Source organism: Nanorana parkeri, unplaced genomic scaffold (assembly GCF_000935625.1).
Source record: "Nanorana parkeri isolate BGI_ZX_2015 unplaced genomic scaffold, ASM93562v1 scaffold150, whole genome shotgun sequence".
Lineage (NCBI taxonomy): Eukaryota > Metazoa > Chordata > Amphibia > Anura > Dicroglossidae > Nanorana > Nanorana parkeri.
The window spans coordinates 1,753,027-1,769,529 of record NW_017306418.1 but is presented as its reverse complement, the minus strand read 5'-3'; the positions used below and the strand labels follow the sequence as shown (position 1 = coordinate 1,769,529).

Genomic DNA, 16,503 nt, shown 5'->3' with positions numbered 1-16,503 from the left:
TACTCCTAGAATGAGATCCTAATAGGTTGGACTTGATGGACTAATGTCTTCAACCTCAAATACTATGTAACTATGACCTGCAGCTGATAGAAGTTCTTGCTCACACAAAAGCCATCTAAGCCCATTGCCACACTAAAGCCTTCTATTCTGCCAATGACTACCATGGTGGGCATTCAACTGACTCCGCCAGTCACATTCCAGCTGAAAATTTGGATCTAGGCCGGTGTACAGCATGTTGCATTGGAAGCGGACTACTTCTGTGCAGAGGTAGAAGGTGATGAGGAAGATCCAGAATTTCCTCCAAAAGCTGTAAAAAGGCCAGCTGCTTCAAATAAGGCAGAGCAACCAAAGAATGAGAAAATGGAAAAGAATAAAGACGAAAGTTCTGAAGAGGAAGACAGTCCTGCCAAAAAGGGCAAATGAGCAGGGCAAGGAAGGAAACCCACCAAGAAATGATTGTATTAAGTGCTACCAGTCTGTGTATTGTCTCCAGTCAAGCCATGGCCTTTCTCTTGTTTTTTGCACACATGCATAACCCACATTTTAGGCCTGAAAATTACTTCAAACATTATATATTTTCTGAAAGCCAAGACCCTGTAAAATAAAATGTTGGGAGTTGCAATTTTTTATGTTATCAAATTTTAGGTTATCAAACCCCAGCATTTAGTGAAAAGTGCACTTAAGTTAAATGTAGTGTCCCAAAACATAAAAAAAATCCATCTATTATCTGTATCTGGTCCAGTGTATTCTGAATCCTGTAAAAAAAAACTTTCTTTAGAAAACAAATAAGTCATTGCTTGGTGCTTGTTTATCACCATCTCCTGCAACAGAGACACCATCTATGGGAACCAAGGTGAATTACATCATCCCTGAGGGCTGCGACTGCCTAAAATGTCCTAATGGAAGAGCCACCTCTGCTGTGGTTTACTAGTATTCAGATGTCCAAGCTGTGCCTTGAATGCAAAGCTTACACAGTTATTAGAAACACAAGCCCAATGAGTTATTCTCATCATGAACATTTCTTGTCTTCTATTTTGCTGTCCTGTTATTATTGCCCGTCTAATATGAGGCTTTTTGTATTCAGTAAAGAAAGAAATGATTAAATAGATTTCTGCTTCTTGAACCTATGAAAAATTATAACAAACTTTCTTCTATGATAATGTGTATTACAAATAGTAAATAGAACTCCTTACTGTAGAGATTATGCTAAGACAGAGATCTTCTCTGCAGTGATCTCAGTTTTACTTTGGGCTCAGCCACATTTTTTAGTGCCTCATACCAAATTATTCTCTACTAGCTACAGAATATCAGCAACTTCCTTATTCAAGCTTTGCTTGTACAACTTCTTGTTGGCCATCTAATGGGATGAGCTGCCTCACAGGCCAATAATATGGCAAAGGGGTGGGAGGAAGTGGACCAAAATTAATGCACACATTGTGGTTTATGTTTGCCTAACAGAGAGCCCCTTTGAAGGACACAGATATATAGTAATCATATATGTGTGGGTTATGTTACTGCCTCCAGGAGGTGAACAATTGAAGGCCAACCTGCTATAACCCCACTCCATACATTCATACCACAGTTTATTGCTACTGTCCTAGGAGGTTGGATACTGTCATACCATAAGGCATTCTAGTATGTTACCTTTGGATGCTGCACACAAATTAGTGCTCTACAGCCTCCTGTCCAGGCCTAGAGCAGTGGCTCCTCTTCTGAGTGTGACCTTGGCACATTTCAATAATTTAATAAGTAGGTTGTGATTAATAATAAGTAGGGCAGCAACCAACTAATCGATAATGAGAATAGATGTCAACTATTCTCATTATCGATTAGTTGGTTGGATCTCTCCTAGCTCTCTCCTCCATCTGAGAGGAGAGCACAGCAAGCAGTGGGCAGGTGCAATAGCCAGCAAATGGTGGGTTAACTCAGTATTGAACCCTACGGACTAAGACTGGGATGCCATTAAAGTTTATGTGCGTGTAAAGGCAGGTGTCCCAATACTTTTGGCAATATAGTGTGTGTATATTATTGGGGAAAAAAGTCATTTTCAGTTTCGACTGAGAAATTCTGCTGCAGGAGGTGCGTTGCAGTAACAATTAACTGGAGCACCCGGTACCGGAATGCCGTGTGTTCCAGTGCAGTGCAATTGCAAAAAATTGTGCATGCAGTTTTATTCTGAAGTAAACTTTGTAACACTCTATTTGTTTATTTTATTTTACATTAAGGATGGTATTTTAAATGTTTTTTTTCTCAGATTAATTGAAAAAATCGGCCAATTAATCAATTAGAAAAATAATCATTAGTTGCAGCCCTAATAATAAGTAGGCATTGCCTCATAGCTCTCTGCTGTTAGGCTTTATTTTTAAACCTTCACTCTTTTTTTCCTGAGGTAGTGCAATCAGCAGTGAGACATCAGCGCTGACATCACACACAGCATAGAGCCCTGCACGCATGTGCTCCTCACCCTCTTTCCTGGATTTCTAGAGGAAAAGACTTCTATTTCGAAGCACCACATACATTCTCCAGTCCCTGGGCTGATCCACTGCCTGCCCTCAGTGACCTGGTCACCTCAACCCACCTATAACTCACTTCAACTCAATCTGCTCTGGTTTGTGTATACTCAAGGCTTTGTGTCTTTTGTACCTAGTTAGTCAATGCAACAACCAACAGGTGCATTATGTCTTTTAACGCTTGGAGGACATTCCTGTTACATAAGGTGACTTTGTACAATGTTCCCTTTCTATTTCTGGGGCGATTTGCCAGTATCACTTTAAGAACCGTCGTTGGTGGTCAGAATCCTGGAACCCTTATTTTTTTAGGTTTGTCCCCATCACCAACTTCTTTGACTTCTCTACCTGAGCCTGCTACCTCTACTAGAGCTATCAGGCCTCTAACCTTCATTTTTTGTCAGTTTGTGTGTAACGAATGAATCGGTCTGCTTGCAGAACTTCCCACTGTTACCTCTTTGGCCGCACATACCTCAAGCTCCATAGGCATTTTACTCATTAAGTATGTCTGAGCCTCCTATCGTTATTTCTGACTCTGATACAAAACCTTCACAGTCTACTCTGGTGAGATATGATTTTAATTGGGTCATTAGCAAATCTAACATGCTCAAGATTATCTCTAATCTGCTTGATGCCATACGTTCGACCATGCCTATAGAAGTTTAATCTGCTCATCCAGATATGGACGCTTCTCTCGTTCTTTTGTGCCGAAAAGACCTTCCTTGCTGGAAAACTTCCTGTGTGAAGACTGGAAACTTCCTATTCGATTATGGCTTTCTCCTGATCGTGTCAGGACGTGTTTTCTTTTAAATAGGGAAATTCCTGGTCAATTGGCCCTTAAATTCTGTAGACTCTTCAGTCCTTAATAGACATTTCCTCACCTGGGTGAATATTATCTTTACATTTAGGGATTTTGCTGATGCTTCGTTAAGAGTCCTTGTTTATATCCCAGTTTGAGCTAGCTGAATGACTCTCATCCATTTCTGAATGGATAACTTCTTTTAAAGTGGATTCCTCTAACTGAACGTATGCATGAAGCCCTTCACTACAATTGTGCTTTCCTCTTAGTCAATGTCTCACATGGCAGTAATGTCTGTCCATATGTGCAGGACACTGTGGCTATGTGATTGGACATCAATGCAATGTTTAAACAGTGCCTAGTACAACTGCATTACCTCATAGCCAAAATATTTCTCCCATGTAGACTGCAGAGTTTGCACCTGTAAACCCTCTGTTTAATATCATATCCTTACTTTTACAAGTGTGTTTGGGAACCACCTTTTAATTTGAATGGTTTGAATGGTTTCCAAGCAGCTTTTACTCAAATCTTTGGATTTCTTGTTATTCTCTGGATTCCTTTACTTCCTATCCTAAATATTGCAGACTCTCCTCACCCTGGATCTTGGTACTCCTAGGTTACCTGGAGCATGGTTTGGGGTGTTACTCTCCCTGATCTATTCAATGCCAGGCACTGCCCCATCCCACTTCTAGTGCTCCTAAATTTGATGGGTAGCTTTACTGGTCAGTTCTGAGGAGGGATAGCACCTTAAGGGTCCGTTCGCACCATTTGTGTTGCATTTATCGCAGATTGATGCACAGTAAATACGTGTGTTAGCATGCAGATTTTTTAACGCATTGAAGGTTAAATAAGCAGTCAACCATTAGCACACTTGGATGGCATATTATGTCCACAATCCTGAATCAGCCCGTTAGATTTGTGAGTGTGTGTTAATTCTGTGCTAGTAAATACATGTCATTTTCTGTAATTTGCTGAGATCATTGTTGTCAGCTAGACATTAGTTGTCCCCACGCAATATTCAGTACATTAACAGATTAGATAGAAGAATTTATTGAAGTATTTGGAAACGTTACAGGTGCAAGACAATGCGAGAAAATCTAAATTTCTTTCTGTGACTTCCTGCAACAGTAGGTTTATGTATCCATATACTATATGAAAGTATGTTGTGTTTTTTGCCTTTTCTGTGCTGAAAATTAATTAATAAGCCACCTTCTTCTTTTACTGTTCTTGGTGCCTTGAAATGGCTCATTTGGTTTTTACCATGGAATGTCATGGGTATTGTGGGGGGAAAAAACTGCTATTTAGGTGGCCTAATTCTATTTGCATAGAAGTGAGGGAGTCTTTGGCTAAATGTACCACATTGGATAGATAGGCTTTATTACTACAGGCGGTAAAAAATGTAATTATAAAAACAATTGGAAACTAATGAAAACACCAAATGTGTAAAACTGTACATGAAACCAATACTAGTTCTATTTTTTTCTTCATATACAGGACAGCGCTGGCGCACACTCCTTCGGTATCCTGGATAAATAGTGAACCACCTACAGTATCAAGTGAACCTACCTCACCAGTTCTAACAGAACCATCACCTCCTATAGACACTGAAACAATAACTATACGCCTCACACCTCCACCATCTGACAGGTACTTGCTGTGTTTTCTCTATAGTATATTTTGTATTCTTACATTCCTGATCTCTTTCTGAAAATGTTAGTTTCCTAGCTGTCATGCTGATCCAATGACTCCAGTACTTTCTAAGTCCCTGTCCCTGACTTCATTGTCTACATACAGTATGTGTTATAGGGATAAGGTTACTTATTTTTCTTTCAAACACTATTTTACATGTGAGAAGGGTGGCATAGTGGCCGACTAAGTTTTCTCCTTTCGCTGTGAGAAGTCGTACTTGCCTTGTGAGCTCTACTCTGAGTATCTGCTTCTCTGGGTTATGTCTTCTCTCCTTCTCATACTGTACAGCATCTATGCCCATCAGAAGTTATTATAGTAAAAGTCAATGTGGTTTTTGCTCTCTGACAATTACAACTGAAATCGGCAGTCATGGAAGGAGACCAAAGGTGGAATAGTGAAGTATGTGCTTTCTGTCATGTAGTGAGGTGTGGGGACTTGGTGCAAACCCAGTAAGCTCAAGCCAGTGCCAAGCTGTGATTCATACATTCCCTGTCCCTTTGTGACATGTAGCTGTAGGAAGGAGAATGTTCCAGCTGCAACTGATGTCCAAGCTCCTGCATATCAGTAATGTCAAGATCATTATGCTTGACTGAAATACTGCTACCCAAGGTGATGTAGCTGCTGGAAGGTTTCAGTTTTTATAAGCCAATTATTTAAACACTCGGGTTATGCAGCTACTTTCAGGTGATTGGACATTGGGAAATTAATCAAAGCTTCAGGACAGCCCTGCATAACTCAACCCACTCCCAGCCTACCTCAGTTTTTGGCTAGTGTCCTTAGGTGATGGTTGCCTTCTTTCAGCTTTAAAACGTACTTGCTTTTGCACAATATTTTCTGATACTTTCTGCAAGACTCTTGTAGCCCTAATTCCACTTGAAACCACTGCAGCGCCTCCAGCATCTATCTGGGTTGAAAGAACCTTGGTGGACCATACCAGGACCCCGTCACAAGGAAAATGCAGGGCTGGCTTATAACGTGCTCAGCTACTGGACCGTGCATTCAGCTCCCTCCTTGGCACTTATGCACCATGTGTGGTCAGCTGCAAGGTGCTCTTCAGGTACATGGTCGCCATCAATTTCATGGAGCCCTGACTCAGAAGTCCTCCTGGGGAGGTATGTCCACCCAAGGGGCCAAGATCAAATGGCATGTCTCTTTTGACCACTTCTGCATTTATAGTAAGGACCAAAAGCCCCTGAAGTAAGCCTTAGCCAGTCCCCACCAGCTGCCCCAGTACCCTACAGGGTTAAACCTGCAGCTCTGGTGCGACTCCTGTGTCACACTATTTGTAGTGGTTTAGCTTTAAGAAACAAACGGAATTTGGCGTCGGTGGTTGTTTTCCTTGGAGTTGCGAACAACACCTGCAAAGCCTCTTTCATGGGTAGTGTAATCCTGGCGCATGCTCTAGCTGAACACATGCATCATGCTGCTAAAAGTCTGCACAGGCACACAAGGGAGAAGCATCACCACTACACTGATGCGCAGCACTGCTGTCCTCAAACCTATGTCTCCCCTGCCTGCAGTGCCTGGACATAGGGCACACTCCTATGGTCATGATTTTTGTGGAGTACACATGTGGCAGATCATAGGTGTGGGGCTACTGGGGTGAGGCCTGTGGAGGCCACACAACTTGATCACAGTTCTGCCAAGGGTTCTACCCACTCTGGGTACAGTCCATGAACCCATCGCACTCAAAAGCGCTGTTCCATATAAAAGATGGGTGCTGCGGAAGTCGAGAGATGGCAACCGTCTATAATCACAGAATAACATAGACACCGGCACTCCAAGTGATGAATCAATGGCGTCTGTTTATTGACGGATGAGACGTAGCACAATGCATCAAAAAGCAACATTTCGGAGTCTCACAAGATCCCCTTCATCAGGTAAAATGAGTGATGATCAGGGTTATTAATTGTTCCCTCTAGGGCAGCCTCTTCTGACTTAATTTCTAGAGAGGTGCTCACTGCTGTCATAGTGGATTTTATAGATGATCTCCTTGACACATTTAGCCATAGAGGCCACACATTTTGGGCCAATCACATGCCTTCATGATGGTATGGCATAATGGATAAGTATCTGCTTGTATTTCTCAGCATTGAGGACACCATGGATCCTGACCAAATCTCCAACTCTAGTATCCATTACGCCATACCATCAGGGAGGCGTGTGATTGGCCCCAAATTTATTCTGCAGCAGGAAAAACAACCCCAAACATACAGCCAATGTCATTAAGAACTATCTTCAGTGTAAAGAAGAACAGGGAGTCCTGGAAGTGATGGTTTGGCCCCCACATAGCCCTGATCTAAACATTATGGAGTATGTCTAGGATTACATGATAAGACAGAAGGACTTTCATGACTCACATTGCAGGCTTTCCTTGTTTTTTTTTAACAAACCTTTTATTAGGCCTTAAGCCTAAAAATTCAAACATTTTCTCCACAGGAAAATCAGTAAGACCCCAGGGTCGGATGGTAATTAGGCTTTAAACAGCTCTCCCCCTCCCTGTTATTCATTGTAACATTATCTGTAAACAGCAGCTCTGTTTTGCACACAATACACTGTCTGGAGGGGGAGAGGGTGGTGCCACTCTGAATACTAATGAGTGGGAGAGGTGAGAAAGAGCATGCAAAACACCGGCAGACATTTTTACATGAGAATATGAAGAGGAAAGCTAACAAGAAAAAGTAAGTTACACATTAGCCCCATATGCCTGTTTCATGCACAATCTGTCTACATTGCTGGCATATGTATTTTTTTTATTTTTTATAAATACCTCCAAAGGTGGAAATTGGCTTTAAGGCTAGTAAATTGATCTCCCATCTCACTTAAGCAGCCTGTTTCGCTTGGTATGAAGTCAGTAAGTTTCATACTTGGAAAGACTCCTTTTCTGCAGTCTGGCTTGGATCAGCGTTTAGCCTTGAGTGCCATCAAGGGTCACATTTAGGCTTTGGCTAAGTTCTTCTAGAGACCACTTGCTTTTTTCCCCCTCTTTGTGTTCTTAGTTGGACCTCAGTCTGGTTCTGTCAGTTTTTCAGAAGCCGTAAGCCCGGAGGGATATTCCTCTGCCCTCAATTACAAGGTAGCTTTGATCAGTTACTTTACCTTTGCTAGGCCTCTTTATGAATTGGCATTCTTGACTTGCAAGGAGCCCTTTCTGGTTATTCAGGATAAAGCTGTGCTGAGGCCTAAGGCCTCCTTTCCCCCTAAGGTGGTCTCTGACTTCCACCTTAACCAGGTCATTGCTTTACCATCCTTGTGATGAAACATCCTAAGGAGATTTCCCTCCAATGTTCGGACGTGGTTCGGGTGGTAGAATTTAACTCTCTGCAACATCTTTCATTTCCCTGTCTGACTCTGTCCTAAGGTTCCCTGTATGGGGGAACCAGCCTCCTGCTCCACTATTGCTAAGATCAGACATCTCTCAGGCCTATGAGTTGAAGGGGAAAGTTCCCTACTTTCAGTCACTGCCCACTCTACTATGAATGTTCGTGCTTATTGGGTGTTTTCAGCATCAAGCTTCGGTTTGCCAAATCTGGGGAGTTGTTGTTTCTTGGACCTGTTAGTTGTAGTTTACTGTGTTGCCTGCTCTCCTTTTGGAGTGCTTTGAATGTCCTGGTGGTTATAGAATTTAACTGTGTGTCCTGTGATATACAATCAAGAAAACAGGATTTTTGTCTTACATGTAAAATCCATTCTTAAAGTGCATCACAGGACAGAGGACCCTCCCCTGCTTGCTCCAAAACGGAGGCAGGCTGTGAGGGTTATGTCAGGGCTGTCCTGCAGCTTTGATTGATTTGCCAGTGTCCATTCACCTGAAGGTAGCTGCATAACCCAGTGGTTAAATAATTTAACTCCCTGTGTCCTATGATGTGCTCCAAGAAACTGAGTTGCAGGTAAAAAATCCTGTTTAACGTATTTTATATAGGGTCGTGCAAAATTGGTGGTCAATTGACTTTTGCCCATCACATCTGTTAAACTTTGTGGTTGTTGTGACGATAGGGAACTCTGTCGATCCCATATCTAATTCTCCACCCTGTACACCCAAAGATTAAACTGCCTTTGTACATGATTAGGTAGTAGCGAAGGAGGATTTCTTATGTCAAGTATTTTATTCAAACATTGAGAATATTTTCAGTTTTAATAACAGTACTTGTTGTTGCAGTATACCTGGCAGGAAGGCGATAGCTGTCTATCCTTGTGAGGCAGAACACAACTTGGGGGTTTTACGTCATTTTCAGGCCTAAAATGTGGAATATAACATGGGTGCAAAAATTGAAAAAAGGGCCTCAGTCATGAAGGGGTTAATCAGTAAATTAATCACAATCTATTATTTTTAATCACTTAAGAGTACCTGCATGTAAGTGCTTATACCAAGATCACGGCTGCAGCTTGCTCTCGGCTTTGATGTGATCGCTTGTATGGGCCTGATAAGGTGATAAGGTGAAGTCACCACAAACCACCTTCTCCACCTCGCCAACCCCCTTCCCTGGACCACAACAGATACTTCAGGATGGTGAGCAGGAGCAGATCGAGTAACTTCAATTACCCAATTTGCTCTGCAGTCAGTGAACCTAGAAACACCATGCTCCCAGCATTTCCAAGTTCAGCACTTTCACATGCTGGCCAGCAAGGCCAGGTAAACGGCTGATCAAGCTAAATCTGTACTTGATGGGTTGTAGCAGAGGGCAGGGGAAACATAAAGACTACCTGTCACCTGCCAGTGCTATCACATAGGGAATTATTAGCCCCTTGTGATAGCATTAAAGTTAAATAAGAAAAAATAAAAAGTGTAAAAATGTATTAAATAAGGTGTAAAATAAACAACAAAAAAAGTAAATGTAAACGCAGCGGTGCCACCCTGCCCTCCGCACACATGTGCAAACACGTGCATAGGGTGCACACATGTATGTACACAGTGATTGTGATAGCAATAATTCTAGGGCCACCACTTGCTGTGAAAGTAGAGGATCAAACTGAGGAACAGACTGTACTGTTCTCATTACCATACAATGTTATTAAGTCTTTAACCCTTTGTTAGGACAGACAGTTTCAAATCCAGTTTACAACTGTTAAGTTCTGTGCAGCTAGATTTTATTAACTTCCCACAGCCCCCTCCTTAACATTACATGAGGGGAAACCAGGTATGGTTTGTAAACAAGTATAAAAATGTAAGCGGCAATGTCATTTTTTTTTCTTTGTTATGCAATGTAAATAGGAACATATAACAAATATAAAGTTGGTGTTATCCCAATTTGGCTTCATACGTGGAAATACACTTTAAGTAAGAGTAGTAAGGTCACAAATATATTTAAAATTCATAGTAACAGCTGCAGGTCACATATTTTAATACTTTACTCATCTTCAAAATAACAACAAAGAAACCTTTAGAATAGTTTATTAATGACTATCTACAAACACATACATCTAGATAATTGCTGGCTTTGTATTCTTTGCATCCCTTATTTTTATTTTCTTCCCAGTGTTCTGACAGTGGCCATTTTAACTAAGCGGAGATTAATCCATCTCTCTTTACTTCCTGGAACTCTGGCACATGTGACTAGGACATGTGACCGGGACATGTGACCATGCACAAAATGCATTTCCTTGAGATCTCATGAGATTACAGATGAGATTTTCCAGCAATGCTCTGCTGATGTAACCTTCCCAGGATGCAATGCTTGGGCATAATTACATCATTTGTGCCAAAGTGGACCAGTAAGTGGAAAAAAGTTGTAGGTAAAATACAAATATGTTTGTTTAGCTAATGAATTATTTCATATCAACATTCAGAGCTGTTTGCTGATGTGAGTTTTAGTCAAAGGGGGTAAACGTCCACTTTATTGTCTGTGACATACCTGTATACTTAGCTGGTGGTACAAAGGGAGAGCTTCTTAAAAAATATTATACATATACACATACAGTATATATGTGTAGTTTTAAGAAACATATTCCTCTACAAGTGTTTTGTGCTGCTCACTTGTTCACCTACTAGTTCTTGTTCATTCTTGCAAGTACTTCTAAGTCTAGTTTTCCACTTAAAGCTGATCTCAACGCAAACAACTAAATACATACCGTATATACTCGAGTATAAGCCGTCCCGAATATAAGCCGAGGTACCTAATTTTACCAAAAAAAACAGGGAAAAAGTATTGACCCGAATATAAGCCGAGGGTGGGAAATGAGGCAGCTACTGGTAGATAGATACCAATAAAATTACATTAATATTTATTTAAAAGAAAAATAACCTAGCTCTGCAAGTGGAAAAGGGGGTACAGGGCTACATATCATGTACTACGGATCATTTAACCCATTCATATTAGCAGAGGATAATTGTAAATCTATTGTTCAGTGCATTCTATATGTAGTATATAGTGCATGTACATATAGAGTGCCTGCAACAATACATTTACAATGATCCTCTGCTAACATGAATGGGTTAAATGATCCATAGTACAGGGCTACATACAGATCATTTAATACATTCATGTTAGTATAATTGTAAATGTATTGTCTGCACTGTATTAGCAGTATATACTCTATATAGAGTATATACTGCTAATACAGTGCAGACAATACATATATAATTGCTTAATTAATCTCTCTCTCTACCCCCCTCCCTCCCCTCCCCTCACTCACTGTGTGCCGGTGATCGGATCATCACATCACGGAGAGAGCAGGGACGAGTCAGCGGCGCGCTGGTCCAGTGGGAGGAGCTCCAGGTGGGGTCCTAATTTAGCTGGCTCAGAGGTGCCTGCCCGCTAAATTACAACCCCACCTGGAGCTCCTCTCGCCTGATCAGCGCGCCGCTGACTCATCCCTGCTCCCCTGCCTGACTGGCCGCTGCGGGGGTTTTTTTTTCTTCTTACTTACCTCGCCGAGCGTCGCGTCACTGCTGCTCCGGTGGGCGGCGCTCCGAGCGGGGTCATCTGGCAGTCTCCGGCCACCTAAATTAGGACCCGGAGACTGCCAGATGACCCCGCTCGGAGCGCCGCACACCGGAGCAGCAGTGACGCGACGCTCGGCGAGGTAAGTAAGATGACACCTGGCGCTGACTCGAGTATAAGCCGAGGGGGGCACTTTTCACCCAAAAAAATGGGCTGAAAATCTCGGCTTATACTCGAGTATATACGGTATATAAAAGCTGTTTTTAGCTGCGTGTGGATTTGTACATCTGCCCATTTTGCCGGTTTGCAACTTTCAGCTTTTCACTTAGTAGCTCACAGCAGCCTCAGGAGAGGAGCATTACATGTAGAACTTCAGTTAAACCTTCAGGGCATAACTAGTATGTCTTCTATCTCCACCAACCCACTGTGCACAGTCCTGTACTGGCCCCTCTGAACCTGCTGTGATTTTGACAGCCAAGGTTCTGATTTGTATACAAGAACCACACGCCGTGGACGTTTCATCGCCTGTCAGTTCTAACTATTCCCCCTTCTTTAGCTGTTTGTTTTTGCTGATTCTTTTAAAGCTGTTTTTACTATTTGTATGCATGTTTTATGTTTTCATTTTTTTGTAGCGTTGCGTTTAAATAAATAGAGCACATTTTTAGGGAGCCTGTTCGTAATTGGTTACTAACATTCCCTCATCTTATACTAGAAACATGTTAGTGTGATAAATTTAGACAAATGAAGGGATAACATTTGTAGGGCTGCAACTAACTAATCTAATCAATTAATTGATAATGAGAATAGTTGTCAACTGTTCTCATTATAGATTAGTTGGTTGGCCAGCCTGCTATTGGCTATTGCAATTTGAAATGGCCTATAGGAGGCTGGCTATTACACCTGCCCACTACCTGCTGTATTTAAATTCAGGTGTCCTCTGCAGAATCTTGCCACTAGCAGCCGTCATTCCTTGGCTGAAGCTATTCAAGCCCCATGTGCTTACAATACAATTATTACCAACAAATATATAAAAGATAGGAAAAAAGTCATTTTCGGTTTTCAGCCTGACAAGTTCTGGTGTGGGAGGTGCGTTGCAGTGCCATTCATTTCAATGGCACCCCAATCACACCTCCGACCCTCAGTGTGATCGCCTGCATGGGAACACACAGTACCGCAATTCTGTGCATTCCAGTGCAATGCGATTGCACAATATTGTGCATGCAGTTTTATTCTGAAGTAAACTTTGTAACACTCCATTTGTGTATTTTATTTTAAATTAAGGATGGTGTTTATTTAATTGTGTTATCTGATTAATTGAAAAAATAATTGGCCAACTAATCGATAATGAAAGTAATCATTGGATGCAGCCCTAAACCTTTTTTGAATCAAGAATAGCAAGAGTTGTTTTCAAACGACCACTGGATCAGTTAGTTAACAAAAAAAAAGAAATGTGGTTTTTCTTTGGTATGCTGTTAAAACATATAGATAAATTTAAAAAGTTGTTGAAGACCGCAGCATCAAAAGAAAGTGGTGTTTGTGAAAAAACAAAAAATCAAAACATAGATATATTTTGTAATGAGAACAACATATTGTAGAATCAACAGGCCCATAGCTGAAATGGCCGTTTTACTCTGGTCCAGAAGGGGTAAACCTCTGCGAGTGAGGAAGTAGTTGAATAGAAGATGTAAGCACTTGCAAGGAACCCAAGGATGTTCTATTTGCTTGTGTGTGAAAGATTGGATAAAGGTGCCCATACACTGCTCGATTCTCCTACGAGAATCGCGGGAAATCCTGCGATCGTACGAGAATCGAGCAGTGTGAACGAAGACGTGCGACCGTTTCTACTGTACGGTCGCACGTCTTTTGTCTAAGGAGCACGCTAGAAAAAACCAGCCGAAAATCGTACGATTTTCGGCTGGTTTGAACGGTGCTCGGGAGACAAATGCCGAACGGGCCGGTGTGCACACGCGCACACTGCCCGTTCAGCATTGCGGTCATCGGAAGCCCGCCCCTGAGGGGGTCGGGCTTGCGATGATGGAGAGTACGATCTGCCTGTCCAAGATTGGCAGATCGTACTTTTTTAAATCACTTTACAACCATCGCAAGACTAAGGTCTTGCGATGGTTGTACAGTGTATGGCCACCTTTACACTTTGAGTAGGTATAAATAACTAACTGCAGACCTGCTGGGTACAACTTACTCATGAATGAGTTTCCTTTCAAACTATGTGCAGCCATTGCTGGAGATATTCATCCTCATATTTCTGGTGACCCGGCCAGAAAATAATGGGGAATCAAATTTTTTACAAACCTGTTCTGGTGACAGATGTCTAATAGAGGGCTTCCTGATATTGGAGAGATTATTTATCTCTACCTATTGCAGCTCTGGGAGAGGAAGTGAAGAGAAATCTCCCCAATGAAATGAAAAGCACTAACATTTTCTGACTGGTGTTTTAACACAATCTCTATCCAAAACTGAAAAATGTTTTTGTCTTGATACATCCCTTAACTGAGCAGTGTCTCCACCCTAGGTCATTCCTTCTTGATTATGGAGTTATATGTTTCCCCTGTGTCTGAGTGGGGCTTTTTCCCGCAATATGAAAAAATACAGGTTGGTTAGGGGCTGTAACTTGGTCGGTAATGTCCTTACATATACCCTGTTTCCTGGAAAATAAGACCTACCCCGAAAGTAAGACCTAGCACTATTTTTCAAGTGGCGTAGGCGCGAGCGGCTTAAACGACGTGGCGTAAGCAGCGCGCGTAAGCGGCGTAAGTGGCGTAAACGGCGGCGAGCGGGAAATTTGAATTTTAGCCGACGAATCGACGATGGAAAACGTTGACAACGTTTTCCATCGTCGATTTTAATCGACTTAATCGAATAACTGTTGCAGCTCTAGTAATGTGTACCAGTAATTGGTACTGTACTTTACCGCGCTGCCCTCTGTCTGATGTCCTCACTGCTGCACCGCTGGTACCACTGTCCCTGATGGCAAAGGAGGCCAGTGCTGTAGAAAGCAAGGCTGCGGCGGCGGAGGGAGCAGAGTCGCATTAGCCGATATTCCTCTATAGCGCCGGTTACTAACTTCTAACATCACTTTGGATTGTTGTACATTTTGTTGCACATAAAAAAAAAAAAATACGACATCACCTGAAAATAAGACCTAGTGTGTTTTTTTGGGGCAAAAAAAAAATATAAGACAGTGTCTTATTTTCGGGGAAACACGGTATGTGGGTCCTGCCCTATGATACACAGATTTTGGACTAAAGTGCTCAAACTCCTCCAGGCTCTATTCAATTGTCCATCCCCAAGGCATCCATTGAATATTTTTTCCCTGAATATTTTTCTTCTTGATTGAGCTGCCTTACAATTAGGACTGTGATGGGATATCACCCTCTTTTTCCTAGTATGGGTATGATCCAGCAAGTGCAAGGACTCCTTGTTCTGTTTATATCATTATGCACAAACTGCTCATGTAATATGCTTCAACTTACCTTTTTTTTTACTGTATTACCTGTACAATTTCTTTGTAAGATTTGTTTGCAAAACCCCTTTTTGCAAATGAGTAAATACTGGTAGGTTATTTGGCTACCACCTAAACCGGTCCTACAGTGTGTGTACATGTAGGGACAATAGACTGTAAGCTCTTTCTGCTACTTTAACAATGTTTCCTATAGAAGTATTGCAAAAAAATTGTCAGCACTAAAATTTGACCATCAGCCTCTCTGCTACTGAACGCCTTATCCATACCACTGATAGGTCTGTGTCTCCCCTACAACAGGATGACCAGGGGTCACCATTATAGCCCACCGCTTTATACAATGTACTTAGACAGCAATCCCTGTTTCACATGTTAGATAGTAAAACATTTTTTACCGTTTGTTATTAATAATGCAATTATAAATAATACGTTAATACAAATGTCCAATAACTTTTGCTACCTTTACTTTCCCTATAATGTTTTAACATCATATTCATCTCTTTAATGCAGTACATAACTCAAGAGAACCAGGTTGGCTGGAGGGAACCCTGAATGGCAGACGAGGGCTTATTCCACAGAACTATGTTCAGTTCCTCTAGCAGTATGCACTTGAAGCTTAGATGCTTTACATGGTATCCATGGATTTCCGTTCCAGTTTACTTGTATCTTGTTGTATGACTGTGCAGACCACCTGACCAGAATGTAGGTGGAGAGGGCCCTCTCTCTGTGCTGAGCATCAAAATTTACATAGGATATACTGCCCTATGACACTTCCCTCTGGAGTCATTTGCTGAATAACCTTCCTGGCGTAAGTAAAAATACCTTTTAAAAAAGTATTCAGCACCTGGAGGGGGCACTAAGGATAAATGCCCTAGAAGTACTCATATCGTGTGAATGAAAGGACAAGCAATACTGCCAAACTTTAAACGACATGTTTTATTTAATGTTTGCATTTCTTACTGTTTATTTTTATTTGGTTTTTATCAATCACTGCTCCAGGCAACTAGTATACTTTATGATTAGTATGTCACTTATTTCACATTTTCATTCCTGAGAGTATTTTGTGTAATTATATTTAAATTAATAGTGTGATATAATGCCTCCCTGGCTACAAATTAAATCACATGCATGACTTGACAGACACAGGAC

At 41.6% G+C, this 16,503-nt stretch overlaps 1 protein-coding gene across 1 annotated transcript in view; it reads left to right on the top strand.

The window, feature by feature from the left end:
* Positions 1–16,169, top strand: part of ARHGAP10 (Rho GTPase activating protein 10) — a 231,975-nt gene extending 215,806 nt beyond the window's left edge. Inside the window, exons 21-22 of the mRNA XM_018554263.1 lie at positions 4,801–4,953; positions 15,865–16,169. Coding sequence (XP_018409765.1) covers positions 4,801–4,953; positions 15,865–15,871 — 160 coding nt within the window. The 3' untranslated portion in view covers positions 15,872–16,169. The remainder of the gene's footprint in view (positions 1–4,800; positions 4,954–15,864) is intronic.
* The last annotated feature ends 334 nt before the right edge of the window (positions 16,170–16,503 follow it).